Source organism: Buteo buteo, chromosome 21 (assembly GCF_964188355.1).
Source record: "Buteo buteo chromosome 21, bButBut1.hap1.1, whole genome shotgun sequence".
Classification (NCBI taxonomy): domain Eukaryota; kingdom Metazoa; phylum Chordata; class Aves; order Accipitriformes; family Accipitridae; genus Buteo; species Buteo buteo.
The window spans coordinates 16,580,494-16,602,284 of NC_134191.1; the positions used below are offsets into that span (position 1 = coordinate 16,580,494).

Here is a 21,791-nt window from a genome sequence, read left to right on the forward strand (position 1 = left end):
GCAAAAAAGTAAGTTCTTGTAGTTCCTCCAACTTGCACCAGTATGTTTTGTTTCAGAATTGCAAGGCTACTTTGGATGACATTGGCAAGAAAAACTAAAACTAGATCCCCAAAGAAGAACACAGAGTTTTCAACTAGATCCCAGGATTTTGTAAGTTATCATCTATGGTCTGGTGGTTTGCCCCAGAAAGTTGTTCTATTGAAAAGACCAAGTGGTAACAGTTTTAGGCAAGAATCTATACAAGGGCCATGGACACTCTGTCTGATAAAATGCTTAGCAAACAGTAACAAACCTTTCTCAGTCTAAATGACTCGTCTGTTTAGAATAAAGAAACAGAACTTACTCTCTGAGAAAGTCACAGATCTGTAATGCCTAGCACTAATAGTTTTATATTTGGAGAAAAACTCCTTTTGGAAATAGATTTAACTGCTACAGTTTTCCCTTTAACTCCTTGCTGAACAGGGTTACGCCCCTCAGAACAACCCCAAATAAATCTCCAGAAACAATAAATATACAAGCATCCACTTACTTCTCACATGAAGCATATAAACCAAAGAGAGTTTAGCCTGACATCTAGCACTTACATCCATCTCCCAGGGCAAAGATTAAGGCAGACTCCAGAAACACATATACAGGAAAGAATATCCATTTCCTTATATGTTTCCATTACAGCAACAGGAATTTGAGAAGGATCCCTGAACCATTTTCCTTTGGAGTGTATAGCCAAGAAGAGTTACAGTAGGTCGTCCAGAATTTCTGACACAGAGTTAGCAGTGTCCATATCTATTATTGATAATACAATGTTATTCTTGTCTGCATATATTGTGCAATGATTATAATGAAGCCAAGCTCTGCCAGCGACGGACCAGTGGATATCTCCTGAGATGAAAGAACAAGTAAGGACAGTTACAAAGCCCGTATCCTTTTTTAGATGCTATTCCTGATTTTTTTCAAAGACAATATGCAATATTGTTTCACTTTAGCTGGCTATGAAGTGGTATTTTTATATTGTGTTAAATATACATATTCCCTAAGTGTTACTGATGAATTAAAAAAAAGGCAAAATAAACAATATACAACTTAATTTAAATAAAAGGCAAATTTGATGGGGCAATTCTACTTTTTGTTGCTAATTTTTGAACTATAACTAGTCACAGAAAGGAAACAAATTTTAAGATCTAAACCTCATATTTTTTCCATTATCTTTCAGAGTTTAGACTTTGTGTTTTAGACAACCACAACTTGTGTCAGGGTTTCTAGAATTTTTTCACCAACTTTCACCATATTAAAAAGATATTAATCCAAGAAAATATTAGATCTGAAACCTCAAAATATCTTTTTTTTTAATACAGATTCATTATCTCTATGAGATATAGATATATATAGAGAGAGATATATATATCAGGAAATCCTAGCAGGACTATTCAGCTCAGAATTTAACTTCCATGGTGCTAATTCTATTCAGTCTCCATTTCCCAATTTAAACAATGTCTAGCAAAACAAAATAAGAAATTTTTTTACACTAACTCTTTTTTTGCTTGACATATTCCTCATTTTTGCACTTACATTGGACTGTAATAACTGCAGTGTATTTCCACAGAATGGGATATCTGTTGCAGCAAACAGTGTCAAGCAAAGTCAGATTCAGCTCCCACCAATTCTGATTCATGAAAACTATCGAATAACCACAACAATGCCCAAATTTGCTCATAGACTAACCTCTAGCCCAATAACATTCCTTTGAATTCTAATCTTCCTGAATCTACAGCATTCCTAGTTGGCTTGTCACCATCCCACAACAGGAGCTTTGATTTCCACAATTTTTAATTAAATTACCAACACGCTAAAATGCAGAAAAGGTCCATAAGGCCATTAGATCTGTAGGACAGAGCTTAAAATTGGAGCTAACATTCTGAATCTAAAAACGAAGCAAGGTTAGGAGATATGATGGGGCTAAACAGAGGCACTTGAGCAACTGTTTGAGGAGGGCTGTGCAGCTATGCTGACACAGGAACCTTTGGTCTGTAGACCTGGAAGGAAATAGGACTTAAAGGACTTGAGCGAGGAAAGAGAAGGTCTGCTGGCATAGCCTAAACAGCCTTGTGAAAAAAACAATCAGAAAGTAGGGGAAAAACATTGCTATGGTCACGGGGACTGAAAGTGGGCTGAAACTGTGGGGCATAGGAACACTGCAAACCCTCTGACAAGGCACCAGTGTTGAAAGTGGTTGCCACAATGCTGCTGCTGAAACTTTACCCACAACAGACAGCAGTTCCGTAGGGATGTATTTGAAGTATGAGGTTCATGCTGAAGCTTTTCATTTTTCTTCACTAACCTGTTATAACTCTGCCACCCTCCCAACCCACCCCCCTTCTTCCTTTCCCCACTCCGCATAGGCTTGCTTCACAAGGTGTTGTCTTCTTCTGTGACTACCGTGCTCTTATGTGCCGAGTAGAGTCATGAGGCAAGCTGGAAGCGTCAGAGAATTGGAAATTGACCATTTAAATGTGTTTTATATAGGAATAACTATTATTTTGGCTTAGATTCAAATTATGGCCTGGGACAGTATGGGAACCTGTGTGAGTGTATAAAGTTAGAGAGACATTTCCATGTTTAGCACAAAGAAATGAAACAGCAAAACCCCTCATATTGTAAAATAGTTACTTAGTTAAAATTTGCAAATTGCTGACTCAAAATTGTTATTAGAAGTCAGCTTGCTTCTTGAGGAGTGAGGGAGAGAAATTTGGAAACTAAATTTAAGATTGCGATTGACATGTAAGTGAAAATTTTAATGCAGCTTTCTGAATGGATCACTCAACTTTATATACATTATGAAACTGAAAAACAATAGCCTCTCATCAGCAGGAAACAGATCAAGAGGAATGCTAACCAGGGTCAAAATGTTTACTTCATCATTATTTTGTACTTCATTAGATTCAATTTAACTCCTATAATTTTATAAAAATGCTAAAATCACTAGTCATGCACTTCAATGAAATAGCAGCTTTGCAAATTTTCTATTTTCTATTCCCAGTGACAGTTAATTCAACACTTCAAAGTATAAGAAGGTAAATGATGCAGGGAATGATAAATGATGCTCCCAAATGGCTGAAAGATGATAGCATCAAGATAAAAGGAGGGCAAAGCACTACTTACAGAAGTTAAGGGATAACACAGAAAGAGAGAAGAAAGCTGTCAGGAACTTTTGGGCAACAAATATCATCAAAACATTTCTATATGGAGGAAATACGATTCCATTCATGAGAGAATCATTAAAAAACTTTCCTAAATGTTCCTAAACACAACTATCTGCTTCTCATTTGTGTGCCTAATTTATTCACTTCTACCTCTTCACACAAGCTAAGTAGAATAAAACATCACAGCAGGAGTAGGACAACAGATTTTGAATCCTGCTGTGTTTGCTCAAGGAAGCAAGTAAAGCTTTCTTACTAGGAAACTAAACACCTTTTTGAGCTATTAAGGAAGAATAGCTTTTGCTCATCGATGAATACAAAAGCTGCTTTTCAAAAGTGTTTCAAAGATAAAGGTCATTTTGGAAGCCAAACCGAAAAAGTCTGGAAATTGGTAAATTTGATGACTTTGTTTTATTACTATTTTCAGAGCCCTGTGGGATGGTTACCTAAAAACATGCAGAAAAGCAACATAGAGGACATATCAAATTCACATAAATTTGTTCCATTTGTCTGGTTAATGGCTCTTTCCTTTAGATACATTAGACCTTTCTAGACATATTTTCTTCTGAAAGCTACATAACCATATTAAATCAGCATCTCTACCACCTGAGATTATGGTGAGTTTTTGGGGAGGGGTTTGTGGTATCTTCTATTTTAAGTATAGGGTATATCACAAAGATCTTTTCAAGACAAATATCATGGTGCAACAGACATCCACCTTAAACTCCTCATACTTCATTTCACCGGCACTCCACTTCTGAATTTGCAACAATTTGATTTAGAGCAGATAGCATAACAGTAACAGGTTTTAATTGTTATTTAACTGCTGTAGACAGTTGAAAACCTACAGGTCTTCAAAATCAATAGCTAATCACCATAGAACATTGACTAAACACTGAGAAGACTGTAGCCAGTCTTTCACAGAAAAGACATAATGCATTTCATCATTTATAATGGATATAAAATAGTAAAGGTAAACTTTGAATGCCACATTTTTCTTTCAGATCACTCAAAGATTAAAGTGAACATGTTTTAGAGAGACATGGCTGTTTGAAATGTTTATAGAGAAAACATTTGCAAGATGATACATAGATTCCAACAAAAATACAGTACAAGTTCAGACACCATATGGCAAAACATGTACACTAGTGACTAAGTCATTCATAAAGGCGTGCATCAGCCCTGTGCTGCTTCCCTTCACCTTGCAGATAGCAAGAGATTCTCTCGTTTTGCTCATAAGATCTAAGGCCATGCTTATGAAAAGACTTATTTCTTACCTGAATTTATCAAAAGCCCTTCTGGATTACTTGTACCCGTCTTCCCTCCCCATCCCATTCCTTCTTTCCCACCCCTCTCCTCTTTCTCTGCATGAAAGTAGTATACAGTCAACTAGACATTATGCATACATATACAAAATATGTGGCTTAGTTCTACATTATTTTGCTCAAGTGTTAAACACACTGAAAATTGGCATTTTTGACCTTCCATGAAAAATGTGTGCTTTTTCGCTAAACTCAAACTTGACTAATTTTTACCACAACATTATTTAATAACTCAGAACTGTGGACATCAGAGCGTATAATACAGCACCACATGACACAATCTGGTAAACGGCCTGACTGGTTATAACTTTCTGCACCAGCAATATTACAGCCTCACTCTCTCTTCTTTCTGCAAACTGTTAAGAGAAGCCTTTGGCATAAACTTTTAGACAAGCAGGCGAACATGAGAAAGCCAAAGTTAGCCAGTCTAGCCAGTCTTTTAGTCCTTCTACTTTTCCAGGAAGCTGTAAACAAAAGATTTCTTTAAACCATCTATTTCCAGAAGGAAAAAAAGAAAAAAGCAAGTTTTTGTTACCATGTCACATTTGGTAGGCTCTGCAACTATCAAAATGTAAGAACAAACTATGGACATAGTCCACTGTCACAAAAATAGCATATTACCTGCAGATTTGAAATAGAATTTTCTGAGCTCTATGAGCAAGGAAATTTCAAACATACATAGCATCATAAAAATAAAAGCTCCCATGCTCATATTTCTTGCTTTTTAAACTAAAAAGTGGATGAGATACATTAATGAACCATTTCAAAGTTTTGAGTTCTGTGGATGTCTTCAGGATTCTGCAAAAGCTATTCATTGAAGATCACTTAAACTATAGCTTTCATTAAAAACTGAACTTTGATCATCACCCAAGACTGTTAATAACAGTGATGTTTAACTGATTAATTGCTATGACATTTCTTTTTAAAGGTGCCTTACCTAGTACAAAAAGAACGACTTGAACAGGTGAGTATTGCAATTTCCCTGTATATTCCATTCATTTTTTCATGTTAATATTTTTCACCGCAAACCACAAAACAGCATCTAGATTTTCTATTTTCTGGAAGCTTTAATTACATTTGTGAAATATACAAGGATGGTGCAACAGGCATCAAGCAATTCTTCGAGTTTGCCACAATCAATTGTGCTATCATGATGTGCAGTGGTGACTCTGGTAACATACCATATCAATGCAGAAGTTGTTTAAAGGCAAGAGCATGTTATATGAAAACTGTATGCAACCTATCAGAGAAGTCAAATGTTGGATGTATTCAAAGGTGTGTTGACAGATACAGTGGGGAGCAGTGAAAGGGTACCAGCTACACCATGGGTTCTGCAGCCTCTACAATGGAGACAAAATGATCCAGAGATGTTTCACAGGGAATAACGGGGTGACTTTTTTTAATCCTTACTATTATTTCAAATTGTTGATAAAACAGTCTCCCTGTTGCTTTAAAGTTGTAGGCTACTATATGCCTATCATGTTAAAATAGCTTATATGTTTGAAGAGCTGCCCTCAGCAAGTACCTTAGCTGGCCTTCATGTCAGCTACCCTTCTTGCTGCTCACCTCCAGAGCCCCCGTCACGGTGAACTGTTTCACTGATCACTACCGTACCATGCTCACAACACCATGGAAACATGAAGGACTAGTGACTACTTTGAATGACTAAGATTTGATTAAAGTATTTTACCTTTTGAGCCTGAGGGAGCTGGAAAACAACAAAACAGAACAAGCAATCATTATACATTAAATTAATTTGAACAGCTACTTTAGCTGTTGTATTCAGAAAATCACAAACATAATATAAAACAAAGTATAAAGGAGAGAAACTAGAGAAACTAGGTTTACATTGCCAGTTGATTCAACTTATTGAAAGCTTATTAACTTATTTTATTATTTGACAGCTTCTCTACTAAGTAACACAAAAGCACCATGCAATTTGTTAAATACCACAATACTGAGAGGGACTGTTTTCTCATCAGATGTGGTATCACACTTGAAGTAGTTCCATCCTCCTATACACATATATAATTCAACATGAAGATAGTTTTAGTTTTAAAACATGTAAGCCTACACTTATTATGAATGAAATTGACATTAAAAGTGGTTTATCATATTGAAGTAGAAGGTTGTATGCTCTATGACAGAGAAAAGAAAAACAAAATGGTAATAGAAAGTTATTGACTGTTTATGCAAACCTATTATCATATATGCACAATATACAATAATGTATGCATAGGACAATACATTTCTGTACTGTAAACACAAGTATGATTATATGTACATATATGCAAATAAAAGGTGTTTATGCATATATGCATATTTATATCACACAGGTGTTCTTAGATAAGATTAGCCATACCTAGTACCTAGCCATGCATAGTATTTACTATAAGCAACAACTCATGTACAAAGGCACAGAGAGCAGGGAGTAGACTCCATTACATATAAAATACCTTATTTATCAAGAGTTGAAAAATGGGTTCTGTTTTCACTTTAGGAAGAAGAAAACCCATTGTAGGTAACGGAGAGGAACTCAGAAAAATAACCTATTACAGGCACAATACAGTTTTCCCTTTTTTTGAATTCTTCTCCTCTAACTTTCATACTCATAGAGAAATCCACTATACACAGCAATTTAGCCTTGTGCTAAATCCACCTTCTCAGAAAATTTCTTTTTCCAATACAAATTGTTTCTTTACAGGCATCAGCTGAACATAGAAACAGGCAGGTGAATCAATACCAAAAAGACCTTCAAGATCTCCAGTGAGCTTCTGACTGACCTTTTGTCCTTGCTCTGAATTAAAACAGATAGAAAATACAACTACCATATAGTACTCTCCTAAAAGCTAAAGTCCACATTAGTATAGGTCATCAAAGAGAATTGTCACATGCTCTCTAATTCACAATTACTGAAAGCAACCAGCCACAATTTCTCTGTTTTCACAATATAAAATGTAACAAAATCCATGGCAGGGAGCATTGCTGCAAGTAAAATCCTTTCATCCTAAAACCTGAATGATCCAATAGCAAAATACAAGCCATGGTCACATTAAAGTATGACTTACATGTTTTTCTTCAAAACCTGTTGTTTAAATAATTGATTATATAGAATGATATACAAGGGTTGCTGCAGAAATTGCAGATACCTGATGAACTGTAAATACATGAGCTAAATCCTGTATAACAAATTAGAGCATTACTTAGAGCAGTTTAAAGCTTTTCTGAATGTTTATCTACTTACTAGTCTTCAACTTGGTTAACTACTTTGATAAATGGAAGCTTTTTCTTTTTTCATTCAAACAAAAGGAGAAAGTTGCAATACGAATTTTTTACTTTCCTATTGAAACACTGAAACTAGTTTTCTCTCTAACTTTTTTTTTTTTTTTTTGGTGGTTTGGGGTTTTGGTTGGGTTTTTTTTAATGCCACCTTCTTGCTAAATACATGTAAAAACTACAAGAACCCTTTCATTGGTATCTCAGATAAAGACAGGTGCAGTAAAGAATGACGTCCAAATTTCCACATTTGGAATAAATACTGAAGAACTCTACAGTTTGCCAAAGCCCACTACACATAGCAAACTCATATGTTTCCATAATGAGCTAATTTGTATGCCATATTCTACAAAACAGTACTTCAAGTACAGTCAAGGCATCAAAGGCAACATATGCAATGTTAGGTACAGAAGTATCATTGCAGAAATACTTCTTTCCAGATAATATTAAAACTAAATTAGAAAGCTTATAGCCCACATACAGTGGAGATAGGTTCAAGAAGGAGAGGGGGAGGGGGGGAAGACAGGGGAGAATATTAAAAACCTGAACAAACATAAAAACTCAAAACACAAATGCATGCACACACACAATGCTCTACGGGGCCTTCAAATTTAAGTTGAATCCTTATACAAATATTAGTACTCTCTGATGTAATTTTTACTGTTTTCAGAACTTGAGTTTACTCCTATTTGAGCACATCCCTTCAGATACATATGGTTTGGTCAAGTTTTGCCATGTGAGGGAATTAGTCAGATGGAATCCAAGTGAGCATTTCCTATTAATAATTAGCACAGAAACTAGATGCTACATACTTTTGTATATGAAACTAACCCTATTGCTTTTACTGAGATTATTTTCAAAAGCACATTAATAAGACTTTACAAATCAGAGTTCTATATTATGTGTTGCTGAATTCAGTTTGTCAATCCCATCTATAGCCTTTTATAAAATCAAGACTATTTCCTTGCTCGGAAATATTAGTAGTCAAAGCTCTTCTTGATTAAGAATAAAAGGGTCAGCAGATGAGATTTACATCCCATTATGCCTTTTCCTGGGCTGGCATTCTTGTCACTTTTCACCTAAGTTTAAAAATCCAGGTTCACAGTTGTTTCCTTAAAAAAAAAGTCTGTCTTTGTTACAGCGAGACAAATCTTCATTCTGTTGCTGATTTGAAACTTGGCTGTTACAAGATCCTATATGTCAGCAATTCAGTATAATAATTGCTACAAATTCCTTTGAAATAAACTATGGAGGTTTGTCTGACATTACCCCTTCTGGGAGGCCATAGGAAACAAATAATTTTCCTAACAATAACAGTAATAGTCCTCTGGTCTGACCCTTTATTGCATCGTCTAAAAACTGCCTGTCTCTGTGTAAAACCCAGCGGGTACCTCTGATTCCTGTGGTTTGCTTTATACACTGCCAAGAGGCAGTTTCGCAGTAAACTACGTGATCTTTCCCTGGCCCTCAAAAAGCACTGCAGAACTTTCTATTCTACTTGCACCTATGGTAAACTATGCCATTTTGGTGCCTTTATCCAGCTCCAGCCATCCCAAAGTACCTCCTGTTCCTATTTGTTTTCCATTACTGCCTCTTCCTCCCTCTAATGATTGTCTCTGAAGAAGACACATAAGAAGGCATATATCTATTTTCCTTGCTCCTAGTTTAACATCTGGGTAATACACGTTTTGTTAAAATGACCGTGGCTGAGGTGCAGGGAGGCAGTCTGGCCATTTGCTGTCTCCTGGTTGTTGCAGGCTGGGTCAGGAGAAGCCCTTCGGAGGGAAGTGTAACCTTCCTCCGCACAGCTGCTGAGGATGAAGAGGCTGTTGCAGTACAGCCAGGTATGGCAGGGACAGGAGCCTGCAGACCTATAAGCACCAGGGGAAACCTGAGAGGATTTTCTGATGTAGAAAAGCGGACTTCGGGATTTTGATGGAACTGTGTAAATTTTGCTGCAACCTAAAAATACGGATAGGTTAAAAAGCTAGATTAGAGCATGGGGCCTTGCAAGGACACAGCGAAGAAAAGGGAAGGGGATTTTCTTTCAAACTCTCTTTTAATCTATCTTTCCCAGAAAACCCAAATTTTCTTTACCAAACAAATTTTCTTATTCTACTTTGTATTGTAGAAAAATACCCTTCAAAGACTGCAAGCCCCTCGAGGTTCACAGTATGCTTGATTCCAGTAAGACACGTTGAGAATTCCACCTCTAAATTCAGGTCAACCTGGGGTCCTGTCACACAATGTAACACAGAATAAATAACTGTAGGAGGTTTTCCAATACTGTTATTGCACTCAGTGTCATGCTTTCCACATTTGCAAATAATCTAGTATTGTTTTGAGCCCCTCATGGAAATGTGTTTGGTATTATCAGAAAAGGAAAAATTATAGACACTACTAACGTGGTAAAACAAACCAAGACAGGCAAAGGAGTCCAGCATCAAGGATGTTGCACTACTTCTTGGATCGGATAACTGTGAGGTCAACATGAATGATACAAACAAAACCATAGATAGATCAGAAATACTGTCTCTAGACGCAAGAAGCATATGTTACAGGACCAGTAGTTCTGCTAAGTACTCCATGCCAGACCTCATAAAACTCTGTCTCCTTTCACCCTTAACAAAAGAAGTTCATAAAGACTGATTTTGTAAATGACTCCATGATAATTCCAAAACAAAAAGGCTATACACTTCTAAAATATTTTATAGACATTTCAAAAATTTATTCAAAACATATAGCTGTATGTCCTAGATTTCCAAGAAATCAAGTCTAGAATTCTTAAAGGAAAACAGACTAGTATTATAAAGTTATTGTTCTGTTGGATCAGAATTCAACCTTACATTTGTTTGAAGAATAGCAAAAAAAAAAAAAATCTCCTGGAGGACTAAACCATACCCAACAGTTCCTTGTTACACCAATAACCTGTGATTTCTATTATTAGAGAAACGAAAATAATATAAAACACTGTGAAATTAACTTTCCATTTTCTATTATTCTAATGATTGCATGAAATTATCTTTGTCAAAAAATTATACTATTGCAGTGTATTTATGTTAAGGTATTCAAAAATAAATAACTTTATATTCACTGACCTCATTTCCACAGTCCTATTCTCCTGCCAAGCATTTAAATAAATGTCACTAGTCTCAGAAAAAGGCTAACAACCCTACTACTGCCTTGATTGTTCCATAATCAGATAGAATACAAATCAATAAAAAGTGAGTACAAACATGCCAGTAAATAATCAACAAGTATGAATACAGTTTTGATAGTACAGCCATTTCTGTAAATAGTTTCTGGGGTGGACCAAGTTTAACATCTATGCATAGCTAAGTTTATGGTGGTTTGCAATGTTTAGATTCATCCTGTACACGTCACATACTGACTCTGAATTTGGCACTGACTGTATGTATTAGAACTTTTACTTTTTGGAAATACACTTTCAGGAAAAATGTGAAATATCATGGCAAGCATGTAGGTCCTGTACTTAAATCCACAGCAAGGAGGAAGACGTCACACATGTCAGTGAAGCTCCTCAGGAAAGAATGAGGTAAAAAAAGAATAGAACACTTAGTGCATACCTGTGCCAGATACTCTATAATATAGGTTGTTAGTTTATGGCATCATAAAACATAATTAAATGTAGGGGTAGATAATGGTTTATTTGCATGTATAAAGAAATGCAAAGCATTTCATACATTGCTAGGCAGGCTTCCACAGCTTTTCCCCAAAATGGCAAAAACTTGGGAAAGAATAGAAAGAACATTCAAACTCTGGATTTCTAGCAGAAAATGTAAATTTTCTGCTTTAAAATCTACTTACTCAGTTGCTATAAGATACAGCATATAAATATCACATTTTTTGGCAATTTTTCTTTTACAATCTATGCACTTACTCTCCACTTCCTAGAACCATGTAAGTACTAGAGGCATGAGAGATAATTATATGCATACATGGAGAAAGAAATAAAATTCAGCCTCCTACTGGGATGTTCATGTTAAGATTTCAGTATAAATATCAAATGAGTGACATTAACCTGCAGCTTACTAGGCCAACATCTGTAAGGAAAATGCACTTGATTTTTCAAGGGATTCAATACCAAATCCTTCTTTGTTCACATAATCATTTTACTGTGCTACCACATATTTTGCAGTAACTACAGCATTTTAGTCAAGGATAGACTGTGCACTGCATGCAAAGTATACCAGTCAGAGGAAACGTAAATGTTGCTATGGAGAAGAGAGTCATAAAACAGAGATGAAAACTACAATTCTAGTTCTCTCTTTAAAAAGAATTCTATAAAGATGACAGAAAGAAATTAGCTCTTGTGAAATATGCAGAAGAGAAAACACAGGAGCTGCAAAGGTCTGATGACTGAAATTAAGAAATAGCAGACTACACTAAAAAATTACATATACGTTCCAAACATCTTTGTAATAAAATGGCTCCACCCTTTGAAGATTTTACATAGTTTTCTAAAATACATAATTTTTATTAATGCAAATGACTCAATAATTTCTAATGCACTGTCTAGCAGCCTTGTTTGTAAAATAATTAACATACACACAAAAAAAATCTAAATGTGCTCCACTTGTAAAATCGTTAATTAAGTCATCTCTGTCTGCATCTGCTCTCTGAACTTTGTGTTGAAGTTAACAGAAAAGAAATCCCTACTTGTAGGAATATTCTTACATTTTCACTGTAAGAGTGATTGACTAAACACTGGAGCAAACTGCCCAGAGAGTTTGTGAAGTTCAAAACCCAGTTGGACACTGTCCTGGGCAACCGTACTCCAGCTAATCCCGCCTGAGCACAAGGTTGGGCTAGATGATCTACAGGAGGTCCCTTCCGGACTAAGTTATTCTGTGAGTCTGTGACTGTGATTCTTTTCATTGCATAAACTAATTGTTCTCTTTTTCTCATGAATACAAAATATTAACAGGAAAGATTGTATTTAAATTACCCAGAGTGATTACTTAAATGCAAAGTTTGTTTAGAAACTTTAGTCATAAATAATTCTTTTTTTTTTAAAGAATTATGCTGATTTTACAAATAAGCCACATGACTAAAGATCAAAGTATCAGAACTGATCCATGAAATCATACAGTCCATGAACATTATGTACACCATAAACAAAATTTTGGCCTCATGCATTCATGTTTAAATGGAGTGAGTTCTATTTTCATTATTACATCAATAAAGAAAAATTTGTTAGTGCAAAATAGATGTCCATGGTTAGTTCTGTTTATATATGCAAACATATATTATGTATAAACATTAATATATTTAGATTTCCTAATAGAAATTATTGATATAACTATTCTCTCATCTGTTATATAGTAGATATTTCCTTCCTAATCAAAAACTGTACAAACATTCATGCACGAAATTGGAATATTTTTCTAAATAAAGATAACTCCAAATAACACTAATGGTTGCAAGACACACATCATGTAATACTAAGTGACACAATTTACATTAAAATCTGCATATTTAGTTTTTTTATCTCATACAGAAAACACTGAAAATAAGTCTCTAAAGATGGGATCATCAGTATTAGAGTGCTACCAATAGCAGAATAATTAGGAAGTCTTTTCAAAATGTTATGGCTATTTGGTTGTTGGACTATTAAGTTTTATGTTTTGAGGGTGACCTTCTTCAACTTATAGAGACAACTAGTTCAATTGCACTTCAGCTGTGGACAACATGAACAAGAGAACTAAATGTGCATAATACCTTTTCATTCCACCACAAAGTAATTTAATGCTGTTTTGTGAGACTATAAGTAAATTTTCTCTGAAATTTGTTCTGTTGGGTTGTTCTATTGGGGAACACATAGACTCACCTTGCATAAAGTGGGATAATACTTATTTTAGGGGCTGGTTGTTTTGACAGTCCTTGTTGTATCTCATGTAGGATCTGTGCATTGACTTCAAATTTCTGCAAGTTCCAACTCTCAAGTTGTTGCAAATATTCTGGGTTACAAACACACAAAGGGTCTAAAGCTAATTAATATATTCTGTAATATTGCTAAACATGAGCTCTACAATTGACTCTAAGAGGATGGATAAAATGACGAACACCAGCAGCAAAGAGCTATCCTTTAGGATGATTTCCTATGCTTACTTAAATCTGGTGCCTTTGTTTTACTGGTTGCCAACACTTGGACTGCATAGTTATTCTGGCACTGAATGACTTATTAGTAGGTTTGTTAAATTCATACAGTGCTTGAAATGTTCCCGTTTCTGGGCAGAGCTTCAGAACTAATTGCTTGATCTAGAGGCACAGGTGCCTAAAGGTTTCTGGCCCTGAAAATTATCAGAAGCTTTCAAACTGCTAGAATACAGATTATTATAAAATCTGAAGTTGTGATACAACTTAGATGACATGACTGGTGATAATTCCCATATTTCCATTTATATATATTATTTAAATTTTAGTGAAATAGTAGGGTTTGGGTTTGTTTTGTTTTGCTTTAATCAATGTTAGTGGTCAGTCAGTCTGTCTCTTTATAATACCGGTACAGAAGTGAACATACCAATGCAAATCATTTGGAATTATTATTCTAACTTCTCTTGCTACTGAGAAAATGCATAGATGTGTCCAGACTTGATGTTAAATTTCACTGACGATCATATTTCACACTGCATACTAAGTTAACCTGAAAATAATTAAAAGAAATTTATATCTTTATTATTGTGGTTTGGGGTTTTTGTTGTTTGGGTTTTTTTTTTTACTGTTTTCTGGTATAGCAATCATACTATTTCAGAAAACCATTATGTATGCTTCTGCTGCCTCCAAAATTAGTTTATTTACACTGCACATTGGGGAGGGTTTTGCTGGTTTGTTTTGAACTACTGTTTGGTTTTGCTTTCATATAAGTAATAGGGATGTAGTATGATTTTAATAAACTATGAGACTTGTCTGTCTTGAATGTGTCCACTTTTCTTTTACCAGTCTAAGATCAAGATCAATTTAAACTTACACTATACCACCAGGTCAGAGTTTAGTATAAATCTGACAATTTGAGCTCACCCACAGTAAAGCATCTAATTTAGGTAAAAGTTTGAAGATACAGGAAAACAGGTTTTTAATATTTAAAATAAATTAACAAAATTAAAAGTATTTAGTATGCAACTTATTTTATTGTGCTTGCTTTTAGCATTAGTTGATTTGCTAAAGCACCACAGTTTAGAAAGCTCATAATTTAAATCACATCAATGTTTACTGAAAAGATGAAAAATCATTGAAATCCCTGGATACCAAAAAGGTGTAGGTAAGTGGATTAAGAACTGGATATGGACTGTCAAATGATAACAGTTCTTTATCCCTTTTGTAGGACCAGAATTTTTCAACTCCCATTTATAAGCAAATTTATCTTGAACATTTAAATAATAGCCCTTCAAAAAGCTTTTAGACATACAAAGAGAATAACCAGGGAAGCCAGAACAGGGTGCAGAAGTGAAGTAAGGCAGAAACTGAGAAAGAACTTCTGATCATACGTCTAAAGTCTGGTAAAAAAAATACCCTCTCACTACAGTGCACTTAACCATGTACTTACTATTCAACCTTAAGGGCACTGAAGAGGTTTCACATTGTATAAGACAATTGTACAGGGTCCATTTTGTCTACATACACAACAGAACTGAAAACAATACACCTAAATTCTAGACAACAAGCACTCTTTTCAGCCTTGCTCTTACTCATAATATCAAAAGGAAAAGAAATTTCTAAACCTGAGCATTACTACACATAATATGACATCCAACTTAGTTGTACGACTCTGGTACTCATCCATGTAAAATGGCATCAAATTATACGGTTAGGCTCTTTCTCTTTTTATACCCTTAATACTCTTTAGTATTTATTAGCATTTGTACCACCTCTAGAAGAACAGATAGTGTCATTTTAATTATTACTAATGCTAATTATTTCTAAATGAGATATTTAGAAAGACTGTTAGGAAGCCGATAGATAATATCATGAGCACCCTTCCCAGAGAAATAGTTCTAGTAAGAGAAAAATAACTGCACTGTAGTGAAACAAGAGCTGAAAAAAAAAAAATCATACTTGTATATCAAATTAAAAAAAAAAACCAGTAAAAAAGGTCTTTGTACTGTAAAGACTTGTTCTGAATTACCAGGAGAGGGAGAGAGGGAAGGGAGGAAGTGGAGGAAGCAAAAAAAGAATCAACCTCAGAAGACAGGTGCATCTATACATACTCATTCATCTATTCATTTGTTCTCACATAAATGCCCTTTCACATTTGGAAAAAGGGCAAATTCCTTGACAGTCCTTCTAGAAATTCAAAATAATTTCTTAATCAGAAATCCTCTTAGGAGCTAGACACACATCCTCTTTCTCCCACGATAAAATCCACACTGGTCTCAAAGCAACACCAAACAAGACCCTTACCCAATACCTATTAGAATCAATGAGAATCTTGCAATGAGTTCAGATTGCTTTTGATCTTGCTCTATATTAAATCTTACTTGCTCTATATACCAATGTAAGACCAATATCTAAAGATAACCACTTTCTGAGGAGGGATGAAAGTGTATTTGACTTAATGAATGTGTAAAGCAAACAAGAATTTCTTCTAAAACTTCAATTTACTAATTGTGTTTGTGATTTTTAGCATGTTACCATGATTGTATTAAATGGGATTGCACTTCTAGAACAGATTTGTTTTTCTATGGTCTATTCTGTAATCATCCAACATGCTCTAAAAAGGGAATTCCTGTAAGAACGTGTATTGTTGAATTATCCCAAACCACTCTCTTCTCCATCTTTTTTCACAGAGTGCCATTTCTTCTGTCTGCCCAGAGCACTGCTCTGGCATAAGAAGTGGAGGGTGTAGCAAGACTGCTTCCATTCCCTCTCCCTTACTCTCGCAATCAATCCAGCATTTTAGGGGTACAACTTAGAAATCTGAGAATCCTTTCTCCCTTGCTGTAGTTAGTATTCCCAACTTAATAGGAGTGAAGGAATCTACCATGATGAAAGTTTTTAGTACCTAGCTTTGAAAGTTTGTATTAAGCACAATTCATACCAGACATTCAGTTTAACCTTGTGGAATGTGCATTTAATAAGGAAGAAGAATCTTTTGCTGACATTTACTCTATTATGTGTAAACAGCATCATTTCAAGATCAGTGCAGTTCGGACTGTGACCACAAAACATGCAATGGAGAAACAGATTGCAAATTACTTGATGTCTAGCAGTTTCCTGTAAAAGTAAACATTTTCTTATTTGCAGGGGACGCTGTTTACAGGTATGAAGGCAAACCTGATCTATTAAAAGGTTTATACATCATTTTGTGTCAAGGACACGGGGTTAATAATAAAAAGATTTGTATTCTGTATAAAACCTGCCCTGACATCAATGGACTGACAGAACCTATTTACAATATTTAATTGAATATGATTTTGCTTTCCATTATCTTTATTTAAGTTTCTTGTTGTTTCAGTTGTTGATTTTTCACTTTATGATGAAAACAATGAACGTGTAATTGAAAAAGGAAAGCTTTGGCTAATACCAGGACAAAGCAAGGCACTTGCAAAACTACTGTGGAATGTTTAACACATAAACACAGGGGGAAAAAATAGGGAAAGTATGGATTGACTTCAAATGACTGAAGTTCAGCATGCAAGAACAAGACCAGAAGAATCAGACATAGGGAGAAAATCAGACCTGACGATCTCATCACTAAGACAGTTACACACAATAAAAGTAATCTATCTGCTTTTGATAACGAGGGGACTAAACTGATCTTGTAAGAACATGAATCTGTGATACAAAAGATTCTAGGAATGTCAAAGCAAAGAAAAATTGAGTGGGTTTGGGGGAGGGGAAGTTGTAATTAACTGGACTTACTCTTTCTCTTTTTTACTTGCTTAGAAACAAGTCCTTCCAAAAGTATTTTGAAATCAACTAGTTGATTCTAGAAGTCTGATGCAAAGACTGGAACCAGTACAGCCTGTAAGTGCTGGAACCAATTCCCTCTTAGAATTAAAATATTTAATGTTTTTATAGAGGGAACAATCTTTTGTGTTAGTTACCTAACAAATACATTCACAATAATTACTATTTTTTTTTCCCATTTATCACTTCTGAATGAGGAAAACTCTTGTACATATTTTTTTATTTAGCTAGCAGTAACCAATGGCCTAGAACTTCTCTGAATGAAGCAGTATGCTGGAGGGCATAATGAGATACATACCAAACACTCATAAGATTATTTGAGCTGATAAACAATAGGGGATGCATTTTAAAGGGAGAAAGAAGGCACAAAAGTGTTAGCCCAATTTCATTTGCTGAGAAAAAGAAATCCACAGATATGATAATAGATCAAGGGCAGTAGAAAGCAGCAGGAAAGGCAGCTTATGCACAACTACTAAATGAAAAGCTTCAAATAGTTTTTCAAAGGGAATCATCTTTTCTCTTGTTTATCAATTTGCCTCTGAAAGGGCAAAACACCGATGAATCCATCTTAAGGCACATCTGCAAAAGTTCAGATGAAGCACAAATAAAAAGGAACAAACTGCGTGTGAAAATACTGCATAAAAGCTACAGTCAGAAGCCCAGGAATTGAGCTCAGATAGTTGTGTAAATGTACTGTCTTGCTTTGTGAGGGAAGTGGGCATACTCCCTAAACCCAGAAAACAGATCTCCATAAAACTTGTGTCCAGGCTTTGTATAAACATTTGAGAATGAAATGTCCAGTGTGTATTTTGGAAGTAAGTTAACAATATGCTAAAATACTATGCTCTAGTAGCAAGGTGGTCATCATGTGTCTCCAAATCAGAAACATGTGTGTTTCAGGTTTGCATGTACAAGCAAAGCAACTGATTTTACTAGCTAACAGAGATGTACAAGGTCAGAGGGCAGTTACAAGCACTATTTTTAAAATATATGATAAACCAAAGATTTTTATTTTTTTTTAAAAGCTTAGAAAATGCTCCATCATTTAACATTGTGAAATCTCCTAGTTGGATAGACTCCTAATCTAACAAATACATTCTTTCTATTTTATATACTATTTTTATATCAGTTTGTGGGTAGGTTGGTACCGCAGATCTGGCTAGTGCCACCATTATAAATGATAAAATGGTATAATCAACACTGCTTCTTGTTCATTAGCTCTGCTTTGAAGAACAGGTTCTGCCTTGATACCCTTCTAATAAGTATGTAGCTAATGTATCTCACCATTGTAGTTTTACACCAAGATTTTATAGCTACACTTTATCAGAAAAGCCATGGAGCATTTTATGGACCCATCACACTGCAAGTTGAATTCATAAAGATTCACTCACTCTGTAGACAGAGCTGCATTTCTCTTGCTTTTTCATTTTTGGAAGAAGCTTGCTGTTGTTACTTTGCACAACTTGAAAGTTCAAAGCTTCCTAAAAGCCAATTTGACCTGGTGGCCAATAGCTGAGACTCTGATTTATTGGAAGATCATGAATTTGAGAGCATTTCTAGATGCTCTAAGTTAATTTCAAATACGCAGTTTCTCATTATTTAATACAATGCTTGTGAAATCTAGTTCAAGGAATGGTTTTGGCCTGAGGCAAATTTTTTCACCACCTTCTGCTTTTTTCCCCTTATTATATTATCCAACAGGTCACAAAAATTTTACACCTGCTTCGCTCCTTCACTGTAAGGACTCACAAGAAAAGGTCTTGAAATTCCTTCAGGTATCTCAGAGCTAGAACTGTTTACAGACATTAAGGTCATTTTTAGGCATGCTACAACCTAAAATGTGATAAACCCCATTATCTCATAGTTGGCTACACAGCAAAAGTTTTGTGAACATAAAGAAATGGATTATTGAAAATCAGCTTTCACTATATCTCCATTTTCTTAAACTGAACTGTAACGCAAAAAGGACCAGTTGAAGAAGGGAAGAGAAATTAAACTTTTCTTTCCTATAAAGGCAACTTGCTGTTCACTGTAACCCCTGAATTTTTGAGGTTTTAAGGCTTTAATCCAAGAAAGAAAATGTTAGAATTGTTCCATCAGTCAACAGAAGTATAATCCAAGCCCCTTAAACTGAGATTTAATACAATGAATCTGTCTTCTGTTTTACATCAGTGTAACTCCAGGTACATAAATGGAGATACTGCTGATTTACTGCACAGTAAATTAAAGAAGAAGAATAATCAACAAATGTAACCCATATGGAATGCAAGCATATAGCTGACTTAGGTAGTTTACTTTTTTCTCTTTTCTTGACAGTTTTCTGGAATAAACCTAGCAATATTGAAAACTGAGGCCTTTATTATTATACAGAGGTGATTGGCTGCAACAGAACAAAAAGACATTAGAAAGCTCTGAAAGGTGTACCGTTCCTTAGAATTACCATACTGTTTATAATGTGTATTCTCTTGCATTTATGTGTCACTAAATAAACACTATTATTAAAAAAAAAAAAAAAAAAATCACGTTCTGCAAAAGAAGTCCTTAAATGTAATGGCTCTGTAAGGTCCTTAGTCAAGTGTCAACCCTTAGTATAGAATCCTTAGGGATTTTAATGGTTTACCTAGAACTAGGCAATGTAAACTAATATTTAGGGTGATTACATTTGCCTCCCAAAAAATCTGACATCAGTGCAGGTGAAATGGCTTTTATAAGTGTTTTCTCTGGAATTCATAAGTGTTCTAAGCTTTCTTCTGCTAATACTGATGTTGTTGAAGATCATGCATTTACCAACTGGTTAGATCATCTTTCAACTAATCATTAAGGGAAATGCTTGCTTGGAAAGATCAGATCTGAAAAAATACAGTGGTGTGGACAAAGGTCGAATGCCTTGCTGTCAAGCAGCAAGAACATCAGGAGGAAACATCCTATTATTCCTTGCAGAATAAAGTGTATTTCTGAATAATTTCTCCAGAAATTACTAACTTCAAAGTAAATATTAGTCACTATGACTGTGATAAACATTAATGTTTATACTTTATTTTGTGTGTGATTGAGTTGTATGTGAAATCTCCTGATTATACAAAAAGGAGAGCTATAAATAACAACTTCTATGTCTGCAGAACAATAGACAAAAGAGAAGATTATTTCTTTTTATTCACTCTTCTTCTTTTCCTTTTTGCACTGAATTCTGCCACTGCAGCAATGCTTGAACGGCACCAATAATTTAATAAGTCTTTCTTATTATTCCAGGCTTTTAGTCCAGCAGTGCAGATAAAGTATATTTCATCTTCACTGCCCTCTTTCTTCCAGAAAGTCAAAGAATGACATATATGAGATCAAAGGATGGAATTTAGTGCATTATACTAAATAATTGCTTTCTAACATTATCATTTACACTAAAAGATCTGTTATGTGAAAACTCAAGAAAAAAAAAGAGAGAAAAAAGGTAATATATCTGACAAAATAGCTACAATTTCCTTATAATTAACTCAATTTCACTCAGAATGGAGGCAATAAGATCAAAGACAGACAAACAGTTATCAGCTGTGAATGTCTTTAAGTAGTTATTTTCACTAAGAATAGACATATACTACTAATTGTTGGATTCGCCATAGCATATAGAGATCTAGAAACAAATTCTCCCTCTAGTTAGTGACTTGTCACCTTTTGATTTTATTTCTGTGTCACAACAAAACCAGAAAATTCCCTGTGAAACAAGCTGGAAATGAAAAGCATTTTCTGTCCCCTCACGTAAAGGTACTGTATGGCGTTGGCAGACCGCAGCTGGAAATGGTCCCAAGCTGCTCTGTCTCTAGTGTGCAGGTGTCTGCAAATGAGACCAATACCCTTTTGGCATGAATATGCCTGTTAATCAAGTTCAACAGCAGAGCAATTCTCTGTAATTTGTATACAGTAAACTGGTGGGAGAACATCCAGCAGGCGAAACCTACAAACTTTGTAATTCTATAGATTCTTCTTCACATACATCCAATCAGTTTTCATATATGAAGAAACAGTAATTCGGTGCAAAGCAATCATGTCACAAGACACACCATGTTTACAGCTCAAG

General features: G+C 35.1%; 1 protein-coding gene across 1 annotated transcript in view; it reads right to left on the reverse strand.

Moving 5' to 3' along the window:
* The window catches only part of CACNA2D3 (calcium voltage-gated channel auxiliary subunit alpha2delta 3), a 475,703-nt gene that overhangs the window by 131,057 nt on the left and 322,855 nt on the right, over positions 1 to 21,791 (reverse strand). Inside the window, exon 14 of the mRNA XM_075052542.1 lies at positions 6,207 to 6,224. Coding sequence (XP_074908643.1) covers positions 6,207 to 6,224 — 18 coding nt within the window. The remainder of the gene's footprint in view (positions 1 to 6,206; positions 6,225 to 21,791) is intronic.